Source organism: Desmodus rotundus, chromosome 6 (assembly GCF_022682495.2).
Source record: "Desmodus rotundus isolate HL8 chromosome 6, HLdesRot8A.1, whole genome shotgun sequence".
In the NCBI taxonomy this organism is placed as follows: Eukaryota; Metazoa; Chordata; class Mammalia; order Chiroptera; family Phyllostomidae; genus Desmodus; species Desmodus rotundus.
The window spans coordinates 161,669-180,914 of NC_071392.1; the positions used below are offsets into that span (position 1 = coordinate 161,669).

Consider the following 19,246-nt stretch of genomic DNA (forward strand, 5'->3'; position numbering starts at 1 on the left):
CAGAGACGCGGAAGGACGAGCGGACGGCAGCCGGGGGCCCGTGGACACGTCCGCGCACTGAGCACACACCTGTAGGGGCCAGAGGTCCTGTCTGGCCAGAGGCAGCCTCAGGGCGCACCTCGCTCCGGTCTCGAAAGTGTCCCAGTTCGGAGGATCGCTACCTATACTCGCACACAACACAACCCCCAGAATCGTTACGACGTGCGACCCACTGATTTTGTCCTCTACACTTATTTTTTAAGATTGTATGTGTGGTTGCCTCTCCCTACCGGGGACCTGGCAGCAACCAGGCTCGTGCCCTGACTGGGGACTGAACCAGCGACCCTTTGGCCCGCTGGCCCGCGCTCAGTCCACTGAGCCACACCGGCCAGGGTTTGCTTTTTTTCCTTTTTCTTTTTCAACGTTGGTTGCGACCCACTGCACTTACTTCGCGGCACACTAATTGTCCCTGACCCAGTTTGTAAAGCCCAGTCCTAGAGGCCTGCAGGTGTTGGGCAAAGGGGAAGGGGACAGAGACCTAAATTTGGATATGGTGGGTTTCCGGCCACCCCAAAATCATCCCCACGAGGCTGGAAACGCGCATCTCCAGGACCGCCGAGCGCGCCGCGGAGTTCCCTGTGTTTCTGTGGAAACAGCGGGAACACATTTGACACCCACCACGGCAGTGACTACTTACAGTGAATACTTACAAATTCAAGTTCAAGGCAGGGCTGAGAACCACCACGTGACAGCCGGAGAGGGTGCCCAGAAGCGGGCACCGAGAGCCCACCTCCCCCAGACCGCACAGTGCCCCGCGGCGCCCCCCGGCGGACGCCGGCCCACAGTGCCCCGCGGCGCCCGTGCTCGGCTGGCCGTTCCCTCTGGCAGCGCTGCGCGGCGGCGGCGGCAGCGGAGGCGGCAACGGGCAGCCTCTGGCAGCCCTGAGCCGGCTGCCCGGTCCCCGGCAGCAGGGAAAGGATGGCGCTGAAGCGGATCCAGAAGGTCAGGAGCCCTCCGGTCCTCAAGCTCCTCGCGAGTCTGAAGCGTCGTTCGCGGGCCGGTGGGTCACGGCCGTTCAGCGACCGTTGGCTGAGGCGCCACTGAGGGAGGCGGAACCGCCGCTGGCCCAGCCCTAAGGGGGCGGGGCTAGGGCCCAGGCCTGGGGGTTCCGTGGGTTGGAGCGCGTCTGTTACGCCAAAGTTGCGGGTACTTCCCCAGTGAAGGTACAAACCGAAGCAACCAATGAATACACAGATAGATGGAACTGCAAATCAGTGTTCCTCTCTCCTACTCCCCCTTCCCTCGCTCCCTCTCTCCTTCCCTCCCTCCCCATAAATAAGTAAATAAATAAATAAGTAAATAAGTAAATTTCAAAACGGTTCGGCACGCGGATGGGGTGGGGCCGGCATCACGTGGTGCTCGCGTCCTGGTGTGGGCGGGGCCTGCGTCACGCGGCGCCTGCGTACGCGGGGCGGGGCCTGGGGCGGGGCCAGCGGGCTGGCGTTGCGCTTTCTTCAGCACTTTGGTGATTGTCCCCTTTAAGGGAAGCGAGGGAATGTTTGGGTCTTATTTTTCAAATCACAGTGTGCTTCCTAAAAATCCCAATTAGCATTTGAAACTCCTCCGTGCTGGTTGGGGTCTGTGAAGACTCACAGTCTTTCAGGAAGCCTCATCTTAGTAACCACTCACCACACCCCTAAAGAGGAACAGGCGATCTAAAGAAGGGACAGCCCATGCACACGCGCGGAGGAGTGGGGGTAACCTGGTAGCCGGGTCCTGCTCTGCATGTAGTCTGTCCAGGATTTGCCCAGACAGCCCTTCTCTCAGAATTGCACGTGGTAGTGGGGTGCTGAGGTGTGTAGCCGCCCTGAATCTATAAGCCCCTGAATCTATAAGCCCCTGTCATCTGGTCCCCTCGTGTGACCTTAGCTGTTGCCCAAGTTCATTTCTATTGTGATACCTAGTAATGCTGCCTACTACCTGCCTGCCAAGGGCAACCCACTTGGACAAATTAGATACTGAGAACCGGTAGGTGTTTGTAAACCAACCCTCCAATAAAACGTAGGCCCGATTTGTATTGCTTGCTGGCTAATACTGGCTTCATGGCCAGTATTTGAGGGGGAGAGGGGTAAGCTCAGGTGGCCAGAGAATTGGGAGGAGGGGGCGGGACTAGAATAGTCAGCATGCCCCTGAGTCATCAGGTGGGATCAGAAGGGTCTTTGTGGTTGAGCTCATTTTCAGGCTCGTTCAGGTAGGAGCGTCACCAGCCAGATTTGAAATGTGTGCGTGTTCTCCAGACCCCCGAGTTTCCATCCCCTGAGGAGTCTCCCTGTCACCTGATGGGCTGTGGTCTGTGCCTCCTTCCTGTGCTTAGAACCACTCTGGAAATCCCAAAAAGTTTACCCAGATCTGTCTGGAACCTGGGAGGATGGAGAACATTGGGAAACATGCTCATATATGCAAGCTGAAGTTTGAGAGTCACTGCCCAAAAGCTTGGGCTTTGAGGCTCATGCTGGGCCAGGGCAACTTGGGCATTGAGGCCAGAAGTTAGTGTCCCATAAAGGACACTAGCTCTGGTGTCATTCCTTCTTTTATGCAGGTACATGGGGTGGCTGTGCTACACTGACTCATGTGTCCTTAGTCTCCTACTCAGAGCCCCGGGACGGCCACACACCTAGTAGTGGTTCAAGTGGGAGGGAGAAGGAGATTGAAACACAGGAGTTCTGTCCTTAATTGAGCACCTGCTCTGGGGTAGGTGCTTCCACGCCCTAATTCGGGAGCTCAGAGCTAAAACCCTGCCCTTCTCCACCTGAGTGGGTGAGAGAGGAGGCTGGAGGGGAGGCACACATACAGAACTCTGCCCTGCCCTCTCAGCTTTGTGACCTTGCACAAGCAGCTTAATCGCTTTACATTTCAGTTTCCTGACTTACAGAATAGAAATGATAACACGTACTTGTCAGGTGTCTTCACAGGCATGAGCAGACCTTTGGGGCTGTCATGTTCATTAGCCAGGCCAGCCCCCTCCTGAGGCCTAGGAGCCCCTCCCACTAGGAGAGTGCACTTCTGTCTCAGAGGTGTGGGGGTGCGGAACAGCACCCCAGCACACGCCAACTCTGGGCCCACTTCTCGTGTTCCAGGAATTAACAGACCTGCAGAGGGACCCTCCTGCCCAGTGCTCCGCAGGACCTGTGGGAGATGATTGTAAGTATCTTTCAGGCTCCAGGTCTCAGGAGCTTTTAGTCAAGACCCCCAAATTGATGAGTCCAGCAGTTTTTTTTAAGAAAACCTGTTGCTTTCCCTCATTTGCTTGTTAACTGGTTTTTTCATTAGATGCATTGAATTCACAGCCTGAAATCACTACCTCCCTCCACTGGGTCACTAGAAAGCCACCCTGTCCTGAAGCACATTGGCTTTGCAAAGTGCCTCTGACCAACAAAAACGTGTGGTCGTGAAATGGCCATGAATGGTAAAAACGGTCATGAAGCTGGTGGTGGAGGACCTGCTGCTGTGTGAGGCATGACCCTCGCCTCTGCCGAGGGGAGGGCGGTACCGGAGCCTCTCTCTCACTTCTGCTCCTCCCTGGTGCAGCACCGGCCAGCCCCCCGCTCTCCTTTACAGCTCACCAGTGGAGGCCATGCTGCACAGCACGCGGGCTCCCCAAGTGCATAGTCTGTTCCCATCCTGCCTCCGCTCTCCCTTGTCTTCATTGTGAGCTGGTGTCAAAGAGGGGTAGTGCCCTCCATGGACACCCAAGACCTGAAAACAGACTCACACAGAAGTCGTGTGCCAGTGTGCATTGCACCCTCATTCACACTCACCCAAAGGCCTCGGTGCCCATCCTCAGATGAAAAAGTGAGCAAATGTGGCATAGGCATACAACAGCATGCGGTTTAGCCATAGAAAGGAAAGAAGTTCTGACACGTGTTATAACATGGGTGAGCCCTGAAAACATGCTGGTCATACAAGTCACACACAAAAGGACTAGCACGTGGTTCCAGTCCTATGACATCTCCACACTAGGCCAGTGCAGGGAGCCAGAAGGTGGGCCGTGGTCGTGGGGCTGACTGGGTGGAGATGGTACAGGATTTCTGCCCGCAGCTATGAGAGGCTTGTCAGAACGGGAAGTGGCGGTGCCTGGACAGCCCTGATTCACTTCAGTTGGCCAAGATGACATTTAATGTTTTTTTATTGTGTTAAAATGCACATTACAAAGTTTACCATCTTAACCAGCCTCTCACACACAGCCTAGTCAAAAACATTCGTGCTGCTGTGCAGCCGTCACCACCGCCCGCCCCCGGGGCTCGATCTCGTCCGCGTGGCGGGACGTCTGTGTTGCTGCAGTAAAGAGAGAGCAATTTCACAAAGCTGGAAGAAACGGGGGTGGTGCCACTTGCACATGCTGTTGTGGCTCAGAGCACCTGGGGTGGGGGGTGGGGCACTGAGAGGGGAGGTGCAAAGACGTGTGTGACAGTCTGATGAGCAAGGTAGCGGTGGCTCCTCTGTTTCCTGGTCCTGCTTGTCACCTGATTCATGCTGTCTTTCCAAGCATCCCAGGTCTCCATAGCATATTTCCCCCTGTTACCTGTGACGACAATGCCAAACTAGGGGGGCTGGTAAGACTGAGCTGGTCCTGATTCAGCCTAGCTTCCCAGCGGCACCCGCAGCCTGCCCTGCACCGAGCTTTCTCCCCTTCACGGCGGCCCCTGCAGGAGGTTGCATCATTCCTGGAGGGTGCCCAGGTCCCCTCCCTGCTCAGCACCTCCGAGGATGAGCTGTGTGCAGCCTTGGACACAGCTCACCTTTGGGGCTATTTCCTGCTTCCCTGTGGGCAAACAGCCCCTTTCCAAGAGCACTCAAAGTTTCCTCTCTCTTCCTCTCTTTTGGGGTCCTCTCTTCTGACCACACCACCAAACCCTGCTTAGCCCCCCACAGCCCTCAGGAGTTCAAGTGACAGGACCAGAGACTCCCAACCTATTCACCGGAAGGAACCACCTTTATTATTTACTCTCCGAAATCTCCAATATGGGTTCCCAGTCTCTGGCATGTTAGTCATCAAAACCATTTGATAAAGGGTTCAATCTATAGTATTATTAGGGAAAGGTATGTCTACCTGCCAACCACAGCTAATAATTAGCATGAGTTGGCAAAAAAAAAAAAAAAGTCAAAAGTAAAAGAAGTGGCACTTGGGTCAGCTCAGGCAGCCTTGTTGCAGGGAGGGGTGTGCTCTTCCATACCGCTTTCTTGAAGGGCCGAGAAGGTCCTGGGCTGCCCTGACTGTCTTGGAGCCTCTCTAGGAGTCTGGAGAACCTCCCCTCTGGTCTCTGCACTTGCCCCTCCTCATGCCTTGGCAATTTCCTGTCCTGCTGTCGAGGGAGAGTCTGTGGGGTGTTGGACCAGGTGTCAGGAGCCCAGGGCAGGTCTGAAACCTTGGGCTACTTCCACACCATCCCAGAGCTGTAAGACAGAATTCCCTAGAGAGTGACACACCCTGCAGGTGGTCTCAGCAGCCCACTCGGTGGGCAAGTAGGCACTCTCCACAAAGACAGTTGTCCTGGGAGCTTGGTGGTAAGTCACTCTCCCCCCCGAGGCCTGCCTTGCGGAGTGCACAAGAGCTCCTCCAGGGCTGGGTAGGGCAGTACAGCAGCCTGAGATGCCAGAGAGAGCCCCAGGCCTGATGTCCTGCAAGAGAAGGGAAGCCCTGGCCGGTGTGGCTGCAGGTTGGAGCATAGTCCCACAGCCCGAGGGTTGTGGGTTTGATCCCTAGTCCAGGCCCGTACTGGAGGCAACCAGTCGATGCCTCTCTCTCACGTCGATGTTTCTCTCTCTCCCTTCCTGTCTCTCTAAAAGCAGTGAAAAAAAATGTCCTCGACTGAGGATTTTTTAAAAAGAGAGAGGAGGGAAAGGAGAAGAAAGGCTTATCGTGGGCCTGTCACCAAGTTCCCAGACCCTGGGCACTGCCAGGAGTGGTGTGGGAGAGGGTGGCCTATCAAGGCCCCAGGGCCATGGGTATTGGCACCTGAAAGGTGACCCTTGGCTTCAGACTGAACCCAGGGAAGAAGGAAGGAGTGTAAGAGATAAATAAAAAGTAATACAGAAAGTGGCTGAAGCCAACCTAGGGCTTAATTCTGTGCAAAGAGAAGAGTGAACTACAGTTTACCAGCACTTTGGTACTAAAGAATTTACTGTCAAAAAAGTCTGGCTTTTAGCCTCAGCCTCTGGGAGGGGATCTCTGAGATATTCTGCCTGATAGGACTGTCTGTCTGTCTGTCCGGGGGCTCTGACCCACACCAACAGCATGGTTTAGGGAGACCGGCCATGTGGTTTCTGCCAGGGGCTGTGGGCCATGCCTAGGGGGACTAGACACTCAGATCAGCCGCATGGGTGGTCCATGTATCAGCCATGCTGCCTGAGGAACCTCCCCTGCGGCCAGTACTCTGCACATTGTCACGTGTCGATGCAGGGATGGTGACACATCCTGACTCTAGAGCCGAGGACAGTGGAAGCTCTGCGTTTGGGCTCCATCTGGATGTGTCTGTGAGCTTCTCCCTCAGCTGATGCTCCTCTGCAGCCTTCCTAGTGGTAAGCCATTAACTGCATGCAGACCTGCTGAGTGTCTGGGAGTCATGGTGCTTCTGGGGGCCCCTGGGCCACACTTGTCAGAAGTGGCTCCTGGGGTGAGGCAGACACTCTGTGGGGAGTCTCTGACACCCACCCCTCTTTTTCTTGTAGGGTTCTACTGGCAGGCCACCATCACCGGCCCGGTAGGTAGTCACTGCTGAGCACCACCCCATTCACTTCCTCCCTGGACGCTTCTGTGCATGCTAATCTGCCTCCTGTGTCTCGTCCTTCCAGAATGACAGTCCCTACCAAGGAGGCGTTTTCTTCCTGAACATCCACTTTCCCACCGATTACCCATTCAAACCCCCTAAGGTGAGGACGATCGAGTACAGCACCAGGGCCACTGAAGCGCTGGTGCAGACAGCTGCACGTGGACTTCTCCTGAGGGCCTCGCCCACCTGCACGGTCACAGCCCCCAGGACATTACAACCCAGACTCCAGGCAGTCCCCGTGGTGGGGCCTCCTCTGGAGCCCTGGCTGGACAGTGCTCTTCCTGGCTGTGGCTGAGTCTGGCCCCTTCCTCTGCGTCCCCGTCAGTCTAGGATGGGGATACTCAGCCCCTGCCCAGGGACAATGGACAATGTCCGGGGATGTTTGGGGTGTAAAAATGGGATGGGGGGGAGCAGTTGCTGCTGGTTTATAGGGTATGGAGCCCAGGAAGGCTGCTCATGCCCTACAGTGCATGGGACACCTGAATGTCAGCAGGACCCTGGCAAGTCACCTCCCTTCATGCACACCCCATCCCAGCAGTGGAGTCTCCGAGAGAGGACAGTGCCACCAACAGGAGGGAGAAGGGAGGGACCTGACCCACCGTCCTGGCCAAGTAGGACTACTGCCCACCACACGCCAGAGCTGACCCGGGAGGGGTCCGGTCTCCTAAGGGAGCAGTCTTGTCTATGTGGCCAGTGCTCAAGAGAAGCACAGAGCAGCGGGGGTGGGGGGTGGGGGGTGGGGGGGGTCACCCTGAGCATGTCAGGGATCACAGAGCAGGGAGCAGGCCAGAGGGGCCCCAGGAGTTGGGCTCTGAGGTAGAGGCCGACAGCTGGTGGGTGCATGGGGCTGAGGAGAAGAGGCGGTTCCTGGATGCTGCACGGTGGAGCCAGAGGACAGGCAGCAGGTCAGAGGTGGACACCGTGGTGTGTGTGGGTTCACATCACTTTAAATTGTTTCTGTGCCTGATTGCAAAACTGGTAAGTTGATTATTTTAAAATTAGGACATTGGGGACCTAGTGTGCAGATGGAAATCAGTCTCCTATAAACCTACCCACGGAGAAGACCACAGCTAACTGCCCGGTATACATTCCTCCAGGTTTTCTCTGCAGACACCAACACAGGGTGGGGCAAAAGTAGGTTTAGTTGTTCATATGGAAAATAGCACAATACTTAATAATCCATGAATAAACTCTGGGTTTTATATACTCACAACTGTAAACCTACCTTGCCTCACCATGTACATATTTTTATTATTTTTAAATAAGAATATCAATTCTGGCTGTGAATGAGCCAGAAATGATGCATCAGCCAATTCTTTTAATTTTTTTTTCAATTAGAGTTAGCAATACTGTATTTCATGTGTACAGCATAGTGGCGAGACATTTATATAATTTACAAAGTGTTTACATAACTTACGAAGTGTTCCCCCTGATGTATCTAGTACCCGCCTGGTGCCACACTTAGTTACTGCAGTATCATTGACCGTGTTCCCTGCAGCCCCGGTGGCTGTTTTGTAACCACCAGTCTGTGCTTCTCAGTCCTTCCACCTCCTCCACCCCGCCCCCAACACCCGCCCCTCTGGCAACTCTCCGTGTGATCTCTGTGTCTTATGAGCCTGTTTTTGTTTTGTTGGGTATTTTGTCTCTTAGATTTCACATATAAGTGAAATCATAGGTATTTAACTTTCTTTGCCTGACTTATTAGCAAAAAAAACCCTGGACCCCTGACTGGAGTGGCTCAGTTGGTTGGGCATCATCTCGCAAAGCAAAAAGTGGCAGGTTCAATTCCCAGTCAGGCCACATGCCTGGGTTGCAGGGTAGGTCCCAGTCGAATCACATGTGAGAACCAACTGACAGATAGTTCTGTCTCCCTCCCTCCCTTCCCCTCTCTTGAAAAATAAATAAATAAAATCATTTTAAAAATTATATTAAAAAACCCCTAGGTCCATCCACATTGCCACAAATGGATTTCATTCTTTTTATGGCTGAATAATATTCCATTTAACATATGTTCATTTTTCTTCTGATGCGAGCATTTAACCCATTCACATTTAAAGTAATTTTTTTTGCATATGGAACAGTCATTTTAATAGCTCTGCAGCAATCAAACTTATCACTGAAGCGATATTTCACAAAGATACAGTAATTATTGATAGGTGTGTAGTTTTGGCCATTTAAAATTTTGTTTAATTTGTTGATTTGAGAAGAGAGACATTGATTTGTTGCCCCACTATTTTCACATTCCTTTGTTGACTCTTGTGTGTGCCCTGACGAGGGTCGAACCTGCCACTGTGGTGTGTTGGGACAGGCTCCAGCCCCCGAACCACCCGGCAGGGCCTACAGCTCTGGCCACTTTTTCTTCCTGTGTAGGTTTTCTGTTCCTTTCGTATTCTCTTGCTCCCTTCTCTTGTATGCTGATGACTTTCTGTAGCGTTGTGTTTGCATTCCTTTTTCTTTATTTCCTGTATGTCTTGTGGTTTCCATGTGCTTCATATGTACTCAGCTGTGTTTATAGCTGGTCTGCATCCATGGATCTTTGAGAGCTTTTAGGAGAGCCTGCAGTGCAGGCTGGGCTGGCCCTTTGTATGAATTAGCCTCTGAAGGGGGTTTGGGCTGGGTGCGTGAACCGGTGGGAGCTGGGGCTCAGGGACTCACCAGGGTGGGTGAGAGCAGTGTCAGCCAGATTTGGTGCTGGAGTGCACCTGCCAGCTGGGTAGAGGGAGGACTGAACAAAGGAGCAATGGGTTCCTCTGGCACTTTAGTCTCAGAGAGCTGCCCCCCCAGCCCTTGCCCTGAAGTAGAGCTGCTGCCCCTTCTCTGGGGCTCAGAGCCAGTGTTTGTGGCTGAGCGGGTCTGTGCTTGGGCCCTTGGAGAGGCTCTTGGGTCCACAGCAGACCTCCCTTTGTCTCACCCAGATGGAGTTTGACAGCCAGCTACTGCATGGGCTCCTCTTCCTGGCACAGGTGCTCCTGGCTGGGAGCCCTCGCTCCTCAGGAGGGACCCCAGGTCTTATCTGTCACATGTGGGTGTTGGACCAGCCCATTTTGCATCTGCGCCCCTCCTACCAATCTCTGTCGTTTGTTTTTTATATGCTGAGTTGTAGGAGCTCTGTTCAGCTGGTCTTCAGGTAGCGCTCAAGGGTGGTCGTCCTATACTTGAGTTACACTCTCGATGTGGTCATGGAAGGAGGTGAGCACAGCATTCACCTACTCCACCACCTTGACCAGGAAGGAGTCTTCTCTGAGTCAGCCTTTTTTTTTTTTTTTTTTTTTTTTTTACCTATAACATTGCATTTGTTAAAAGTGAACTGCTTCAGAATAGATCTAAATGTAACTTTTCAAAAAAAAAAACAAAACACCAAAAAGTACAGCATAAAGCATCTCCTCATTAAGTACAAACTTTCATTTTGTGATACATTAATGTTTTGTATACACCTCATTGCGAAGGAAATTTGAAGTTGTATTCTATTTTATAAAAAATCTTTAAGAACTGGCCCTGGCTGGTGTGGCTCAGCAGACTGAGCGCTGGCCTGTGAACTGAAAGATCGCTAGTTTGTTTCCTGGTCAGGGCGCATGCCTGGGTTGCGAGTCAGGTCCCCAGTTGGGGCTGCCCAAGAGGCAACCGATTGCTGTATCTCTCGCACATGAAGGTTTCTCTCCCTCTCTTTCTCCCTCCCTTTCCCTGGTTCTATAAACAAGTACATAAATAAAGTCTTAAACACACTTTGAGAACTGAACAGGGATGACTACAGCTACAATCTAAGAAAGGACATTATCCTCCAACAATGCATATTCTTTTATGTACCCAGGTTAGTACTGAAGAATTTTAAGTTAGTGGTTACAAAAGCAAAATTTTATATTTAAAGAGAAAATGAAATTTCGGATGCATGAAGAACAGAAGTCGAATATACCAAAGACACTGTGTTGCTTGATACACTGACTGCCAACATTTGGAGCACTTTTTAAGGTTTTGCAGAAAATGCATTAGTACCAGTTCCATGCAATATCCAGAACAATGAGAAGATGAAAATACTGCTGTGCCGGACTCTCACGCACTGGTCCACGGGCAGCAGACTTGCGCGCGGTTGGTTCCCTCCACTGAGACGCACGCTGCCAGCAGTTCTCAGCCGCCCTCCGTGTTGGGTCTAAGCTTTCACACCTATGGAGAGGCTCCACCATGAGTCCACGGCCATTGCAGAATGGAGGCTGACGTTTATTTTCCAATTGAGTGACTGGCTCTGAATAATCCCTTATCAGTAGAATTACTGGCAAAATATCAAATACTAAGGATTGGATTTAATTGTTTGGTATGAGCATGAAACTGGTTTTAATAGCTTTCTGTGGCTAGCATAAACCAAGTAACCCAAGAAGCATGGGATGTGTCAGCTTATATTTTAAAGACTTTTTAAAAAATTAATTTTAGACTTAGAGAAAATCATAAAAATAGCAGAGTTTCCATACATCCCTCGCCCAGCTCTCCCTGACGCCAGCCTCTTTGTGACTAGAGACTGTTGCCGGCCCAGGAGTCAGCCTTGGCCACAGAGCTCTGGACCAGGCTGACGACACCAGGCACGTTTTCCCTGTTCACACTGGCGTCCGTCCCGCTGCCTTGTCTTGTCTCCTTCACCGTCACAGTCTGCCTCAGTTTCCCCTGGGCTTTCATGACCTTGATGCTTGTGAAGAGTGTTCATCCATTATCTTACCAAATGTCCCTCATTTGGGGTCTGCAGTATTTTCTCAGGATTGGACAAAGGTTTGGCAAGACTTCGTGGAAGTCCTGAGCCTGTGCCAGGGCCCCACGGCTCAGGGCTCATGCCGGGTCTCACGGCCCAGAGCAGGACCTTGAGTCACAGCCTTGGCCCTGCGTGGGCCTTGTGTCCGAGCTGAGTGAACAAGCCCCTCAGAGCTCCCCAGCCACAGCTCTGTGTGAGATGAAAACAGGTTGAGAAGCCGCCCCCACCTGTGTCCTGTTAGGGTTCAGGTGGGGGCCCTGCTCACCCAGGACTGTGCAGAGCCAGGTGTAGTCCAGCAGCAGCCACTTCCACCTCACTTGGTTCCTTTTCCAGACAGACACTGTCTAGATTTAAGGTCTAGAATGTCCATGTGGCCTGACTGACTTGAGGTCTCTCAATCTGCAGGTTGCTTTCACCACCAAAATCTACCACCCCAACATCAGCAGCAACGGCAGCATCTGCCTCGATGTCCTGCAGTCCCTGTGGTCTCCGTCACTGACAGTGTCCAAAGGTAGCTGTGTGTGCCAGGCTCTAACACGCCTTGCAGGCCCTGTCCCATGCCTGTGGCTCTTGCAGCAGTGTTTCTGCCCCACGTCCCTGGAGGAAACAGGCTCAGAGAAAGCAGGTGGCTTTCCACGGCTCCTAGGAGAGGGCACGGGGCCCTGTTCCCACCCTGACGGTGTCCACACAGACCGCTCACTGCAGGGGCTCCAGCCCGACTGGTGCTTGGGTGCAAGGAGAGAACACTGGTTTTATGAACATGTTTCTCTGGAAATAAGAAAGGGAAATACTGCATTGCCTTCTCTGTTCCCTCATTTGTTCGTCTACCCATCACGCATTCTGACCTAGGCCTCAGAAGGATGGAGAGACAGGCCCCTCCCCCACACCCCAGGGCCTCACAGTCTTGAAGAATTACCCCCCCATAAGCAGTGTGCTGAACACATCTCCTCCTGCAATTAAAGACACCAGTCTCGACGGGATTCAGAAATATGGATATTCCCTCTGAACAAAAGGGTGTCAACAGCATGAATGTCCTGTCTGCGGGGTGGGTGAGAAGGTGAAAAGCTCTGCCCAAGAGGAACGGGGCCCAGAGCCCAAGGGACAAGCCAAGGTGGGTGTGGAGCAGAACAGGCAGAGCAGAGCTCCCAGCAGCCAGCAAGGGGAGGGGCAGGACAGGCCGCTGGCAGGACAGGCTTTTGAAGACTGCATGGTGAGTCCAGAAGGAGAGCTGCCCACCCCACATGAATGTTCTGAGTCCCCATTTCCCAATAAGCAAACAGGCCCCTGAGACCCAACACCAAAGGTGTGTGGCGACCGCGAGTTACCCAGAGCAGGAGAAATAAAACTGCCATCGAGCCCAGAGAGGAGCTGAGAGAGCACTTCCGTGGCCACTGGGAGTCAGTCAGAATAATTCAGACGGGGTGTTGAAGGAAAGTACTCACTCCGTCCACAGAGAGCTTGAGCTGTGGGCTCTCCAAACCGGGGGCATCTGGCAGTCTCGTGGCCAACCCGGCTTTGCTTCTCTTCCCAGTGCTCTTGTCCATCTGTGCTCTGCTCAGCGACCCCAACCCTGACGACCCTCTGATGCCGGAGATTGCCCACACCTACAAGGCCAACAGAGAAAAGTACGCACCCTCCTTGGGCTCCTCGGAAGTCGGGGGTACCCACTCTGGCCTGGTGCCTCTTGGCTGGCCAGGTTCCGGCAGACCTCTTCCTGCCTGTACCGGGGCCATGCAGCGGGTGTCCCTGGGCTCAGATTCCCACTCTCGCGGGAACATGCCCTTTGGCTTTGAGAAGGGAGGAGATGAAACCTGTTCACCCTCCTTGGCAGCTCATCAGCTGCTGGTACCGAACCCTAAAGTGTTATTGCCAAGCCTGCCCTTGAGGTCAGCAAAGCCAGTGGTCAGTCAAGAATGGACTTAGAAGAATGTAACAAGAAAATTCTGGATTAAATTCTGAAGTTTGCAGGGTGAGCCAGAGAGTCTTCTCAGAGACGCAGGGTCGGGCCAAGGCCAGTCAAGGCAGGAGCACGGCCAGGGTGGGGTCCCGACTGCGGCTCATCTGTCAGCAGTGTGCTAGGGTTTTCGCGACAGACCCTCTGTCTTCTTGTTTATTCATTTGGTTTCTTAAGATTTAAAATATAAGTGAGACTACACAATATTTGTCCTTCCCTGACTTATAGATCACTTGGCATAATACCCTCCAGTTCATCCATGTTGTCGCAAATGGCAAGATTTCATTATTTTTGATGGCCAAGTAGTGCTCCACTGCGTATATACTACACCTTCTTCATCCACTCACCTACCGGTGGACACTTGGGCTGGTTCTGTGTCTTGGCCGTTGTAAACAATGCTGCGATGGACATAGGGGTGCTTAGGTATACCTTTTCAAATTAGTGGTTTTATCTGGACAAACACCCAGCAGTGGAATTGCTGGGTCCTATGACAGCTCTGTCTAATTTTCTGAGGACCCTCCACACTGCTTTCTACAGGGGCTGCACCAGTCTGCATTCCCACCCACAGTGCACTAGGGTTCCCTTTCTCCACATCCTCATCAACACTTTTTTTGGTTCATTTACCGATGACAGCCATTCTGACAGGTGTGAGGTAGTATTTCATTGTGGTTTTAATTTGTATCTCTCTGATGATTAGTGATGTTGAGCGTTTTTTCATGTCTCATGGCCATCTGTGTGTCCTCTTTAGAGAAATGTCTGTTCAGGTCCACTGCCCATTTTTAAATCAGAGTGATTTTTTGGTGTTAAGTTGTATGAGTTTCTTATTGAATGTAGCATTGACGAATGTCTTCTCCCCACTCAGTAGGTTGTCTCTTCACTTTATCGATGGCTTCCTTCACTGTGAAAACCTTTTTAGTGTGGTGCAGTATCATTTGTTCCCTTTTTCTTTTGTTTCCCTTGCTCAAGGAGATATATCCAAAAATATATTGCTGGGAGGCATGTCAAAGAGCTTACTCTGTATGTTTTCTTCTGGGAATTTATGGTTTCAGGTCTAACATTTACGCCTTTAACCTATTTTGAGTTTATTTTTGTGTGTGGTGTAAGAAAGTGGTCTAGATTCATTTTTCACATGCTATCTGTCCAGTTTTGCCCACACCACTCATTGAAGAGACTGTCTTTACCCCACTGTTCATCCTCGCCTCCTCAACTCTGTTCAAACTGGTGACTGGGCCCAGAATAGTAGAAGCCCATTAGACCGGCGCAGTCACCACGCTGAAGCCTAAGAGGATGGCTTTGAAGGTGAAGCACGGACAGTGTGGGAGAAAGGGCCTGGCCTGGCAGGGCCCTGGAATCAGAGCCTCGGCCTGTGAGCAGTGCTGGGTCTCAGTGGGTGATGCAGGGTGGGGCGGGCAGTGGTAGCTGCTGGGTCTTCAAAGAACATTTGCAGTGAGTCTTTTAGTTTATGAATCCTCTTCTGTCTGAAGAGATTAGAACGGAAAGTGGTTTTTTCCAACTTACATATTAATCTTGAAAGCTTGATAGATGTCACTGTTTCCCTCATTGGGTTTTCCATGACAGCATTTTTAATTGACTAGATTATAAACTGTATTTATTTATTTTACCACTTACTACGAGATACTTGAGACATACCAGAAGTGGTTTCTTCATTGCCCTCTGTGGCTGCAAATCTGTCTTATAACCTCACCGCTCCAGACCTCACTCAGTAATGGGAATAAACATGCATGCTTCCACAGCCCTCTGTGGGCACCAGGTCTGCTCAGGGGGTGGGAGGCTCCAAAGCCTGTGTGCTGGCGTCTGTGTGCTGGGCAGCCTGGGCTGCTCCTGGCTGACCTCTGTGTATGTTTTCCTGACCCTCCACAACCACGCGGTAGGACAGGAGAGAGGAAGAGAGGAGGTTTGGTACATTACTGAGTCTTCTATAGCAGACAGTTATGGAGAAGTATCAGGACTCACAAAGTAAGGGGTGTGTGGTACAAATGACACATCCTTGCACCAGGACCTTTATTTCGCTCACTCGTTAGTCCCTCCTGTTTGCCAAGAGGCGGCAGCAGTCCCCTTCATCAGTTCTGTTCTCTACTCTGAGTGCAAAGGAAGTGGCCATTTTGAATGAGGGTGTCACCCGCTCTGCTTTTTTTCTTCCAGATACAACAGACTAGCGAGAGAGTGGACACAGAAGTATGCTATGTAAGTGCCTGGGAGGCTTCCCAGCAAAGAAGTCCCTCCACGACACTGAGCTCCTGGCCGAGCCCTCCCAGGGCATCCTCTCTTGTGTAAACAGACAGTGGCTGCACTTTCTCCAGCCGCAGCCCGTTGGTGCCCCTCAGCCATTGTGGCTTTGAAAACATCACATCTTTGATGCCAAATTAGTACTCACTATTATGGTCTGCAGCCTTCCTGGCCACACTGGAATCGGTCCCTGCACCCCGACTCACTGCTGTTCTCATGGGGGGACAATGTGCCGTGCACCTCTCCTGCACGACCTCAGGTGGCACCCCTCGCCATGGCACCACCCGGGCCTCCGCCTCGCCCTCGCCTCTGGATCTCAGCGCCAGCCTGGGTGCCCCACGCAGAGTGAGCACCGTCTGCTGCAGACCTTGCCCCAGGAGGTCTCCGCTCCTCCCGGGAGTCAGGAGCACTGTCACCGGGACGGTGTCCCTCTGTGGCGCTGGCATCCCCAGTCGCTGGGTGGCAGCAGCACACCAAACGGTCGGGACAGCAAGCACAGAACATCCCAGGAGAGGTGGCTGTCTCCTCAGAGGCCAGACCTGCGGAGACTGCAGTTTGCTTTTCCACATGAGGATTTTCAGTACCCACCTACCCCTCGGAGCCACCAAGCTCAGTGTGAGCCGCCCACAGACCAGAGCACAGGGGCAGGGAGAGACTTCGAAATGTGAATAAAACTGTGATTCACTCATCATTCTAAACGGCAGGTGGCATTTAAGCCTACCTTTTCCCCCGGCAGAACAGAAGACATGGGGACTTTTAACAGGTTCTTTGGAACCTTGAACAGCCTGTTGAGCGAGTGACTGGCCTCCTCTTAGGTCTCTGAGGCAGCACATTTGAAGGGTTACCTTTAGATTTGAAGCTTTGAGATTAGGTCAGCCAGAAAGGCAGGTGGATTATTCTGATTAAACCTTCCAAGAGGGAGGGAAATTGAAGGGCTTCAAACCTCTAAAGTCAAATCTGACCTGGTCTTTTCTAAGTGGTCCCCTCCCAGGAAGCGGTGGGAGTAACACTGGGGTGAGTAGCAGCAGGGGATGCAGCATGAAATTCCGCCCTCCAGTGGCCCAATGGGGCCTTTGCAGGCAGATCAAGGAAAGATGTTGCAGGAGGTCCACCTGCTCCAGGAGCTCTGAGTTGTCCACAACTTCACTGCTTCAAGGCAGCAATCTGAGTCCTGCCTGCATTTCCTTTATAGGGGAAGCCATGGGCTACTTTTGGGGTTCCATGGGCCCTATTCCCTGCCTGTCGCCACAGTGACAGCTACCTTTTTAATTTTTGTCTCTTTGCTACCCCTTTGGTCTTTGCTTAAACAAAATGTTAGACCTTCCTAGACAGGCAGAGGCCATTAGCATGTCCCCTGGGAAGGCTCTCAGACAGTGGTCACAATGCACCTTGCAGTCAAGCGTCACTGAGCATTGGGAGGGGGGCCAGGGTCACATTTCAGAGACAAGTCAGAGGCTTAAGAGAAAATCCCATATCCCAAGCTGGTGTTGAGGCTGTGGGTGCCCTTGCAGTGTAATAGCTTATGACTCCCAGAAGCTTATGAATTTCCTGAGTCCAGACAAAATTTCCCCACACCTGTTCTCTCTGTTGGAGACACATGGAAAGAAAGTGAAATCAGCCCTTTGGGATCCCCAGAGTCAACTGTCTTGGCCCTTTGCCAGCCCGAGTTGGACTCTGTCCTTGCCAGACCCTTTGGACAAGCCCGATCCCGGCAAATCCCCGCACTGGCAGCCCCTGAGAAACCCACCTGCTTGTCGGCCTGAAGAACGGGCTCCTAGGGTTGAAAACCTTACTGCAGGGTGCACTGTGGTGAGGGGGCCTGCGTGTAACCTGCATGCGCAGACGTCAGGTTTCCAAGGTGAGTCCCAGGAGGGCAACTGGACAGTAGTAGTTCCAGAAAGCCAAGTGTGGGGTGATGTGGCTTTTCTCCGGACAAGAGACGACAGGGAGAGACATGGTCTTAAGCAGTGGACCCACTGTGAACAAATGACTAACTGCAGCCAGAAGCACCTGAGTTAGCTGGACAGCGCTGGGCTCTTCATCCTTTGTCAGGCTCTGGCTCCGAGAATATGGCAAAGGGTCTAAATATCCTGACCAGGGATAGCATGCCAGGATGCAAATGTCCCGGGCCTAGCAGCTCAGAGCTGAGGATGTGTCCAATTCACCTCACTGCAGGTGCTCAAGGAGAGCAGGTTTCTGTCTCTGAAATTCAGCAGACAGTCTCTTCAAGTGCCAGAGAGGTGCTTGCAGGACAGGTCTGGCCTGAGGTCTGCCTCTGGTACCCAGTGCGGGGCAAAGAAGCCTCCAGGTCAGTGTGGGCCGCTTGTCTGTCCTGCCCTACCAGCCCTTCCTTCCTGTGCCTCTTGTCACTGTGACACATGCTTCCTCCGGGCAGTGCTGCATAAGGACTGGGCCTGGATTAGATCTAGTCATGGACACTGGTCCTCCCAGGAGTGGAGGACAGGGCAGGCAGCACCCCGCGGCAGCAGGAGTGCTCCCTCACCTACTGTCCTGTTCTTCCTGACCAGTCTGCTGGCCTCCTCATCCCCACACAGGTTTCCCCCTGTTGAGATTTTACTAATAAAATCACAAAACTGTAAAGAATCTGCAAAACCTATCAAACCAGACAGTGGCTTCTTAATTTTCCTTAAAATGTCTCCTTCCGCCTCTTCCCCCAAACCCCCACACCCCACCCACCCTGTTCAGATAGAGGTGAGGGGTGTAAGGCTACCGCCCCTGTGTGGGAAGTTGGTCACTTCTCCATTTGGTGACAGATGCCCAGCAGCTCAGCCCTTCAGCCGGCAACAGGAGGCCTGATGGATCTGTGGACATCTTCCGGTTAACACATCCGCAAAACTTCAGAGCCCCCTGCAGGGAGGTGCCCTTCCCTTGTGCACCTGCGGCTCAAAGGCTGTGAGCCCGCACTTGACAGCAAGAAGCTGGGCTGAAGCTTCAGGCCAGACCTAGGAGCCAGAGACCCTCACACAGCTTCGGGAGCAGCAAAGGCCCCTCTCTGAGAACTGGTGAACGGTTAGGTGGCCGGGAACGGGGAACAGACAGCCTTCGTGCCCCTGTGTGCCCTGATCCAGATTGCCACTGAGACCCTGCCGCCACCCCCACCCCACCCCCAAGGGCCTGCGTCCCAGACCGGCACTTCCTGCCACTGCGACTCCCCGTCCAAACCGAACAGCAACTCGATTAGGAAGGCTTAAAAAAAAAAAACCCAACTCTCAAGTTGTGAGGTATTTGTTACTGGATTCCACTTATCATGCAGCGTAAACAAGTCTACTGTTTAGCGCAGGAAAAGTGATGACTCCATTTCTCTAACTGTGGTGATGGGGCCACGTGTGGCCCGAACGAAGACACGATCCTGGTGGTTTTGAGAAAATGGTTTGCTGGTAATTGACACGTCTGCTGACGAGGACTCTGAATAAATAGCCATCAGTCCCGGCTGGTGTGGCTCAGTGGATTGAGTGCGGACTGTGAACCAAAGAGTCGCCAGTT

The 19,246-nt window shown here is 52.6% G+C and overlaps 1 protein-coding gene and 1 long non-coding RNA gene across 2 annotated transcripts; one reads left to right on the forward strand and one right to left on the reverse strand.

Annotated features, from left to right (window-relative positions):
- Positions 1-957: 957 nt before the first annotated feature.
- UBE2D4 (ubiquitin conjugating enzyme E2 D4) lies at positions 958-15,795 on the forward strand. The gene is made up of 7 exons (XM_024563091.3): positions 958-981; positions 3,117-3,180; positions 6,709-6,740; positions 6,832-6,909; positions 11,947-12,052; positions 13,073-13,166; positions 15,659-15,795. The coding sequence occupies exons 1-7, from the start codon at positions 958-960 to the stop codon at positions 15,702-15,704; spliced, it is 444 nt and encodes a 147-aa protein (XP_024418859.3). The 3' UTR covers positions 15,705-15,795.
- LOC128781247 (uncharacterized) lies at positions 8,774-18,410 on the reverse strand. Its single transcript, XR_008427187.1, has 3 exons — positions 17,490-18,410; positions 12,984-13,145; positions 8,774-12,309 (listed from the first exon to the last, which is right to left on the reverse strand). It is a non-coding gene; the product is annotated as an uncharacterized lncRNA (long non-coding RNA).
- Positions 18,411-19,246: the final 836 nt, after the last annotated feature.

Coding starts and splice junctions, on each gene's coding strand:
- UBE2D4 (XM_024563091.3), top strand. CDS start 958: ATGGCGCTGAAGCGGATCCAGAAG. Junction 982..3,116: donor CGCTGAAGCGGATCCAGAAG/GTCAGGAGCCCT, acceptor CTCGTGTTCCAG/GAATTAACAGACCTGCAGAG. Junction 12,053..13,072: donor GTCACTGACAGTGTCCAAAG/GTAGCTGTGTGT, acceptor TTCTCTTCCCAG/TGCTCTTGTCCATCTGTGCT.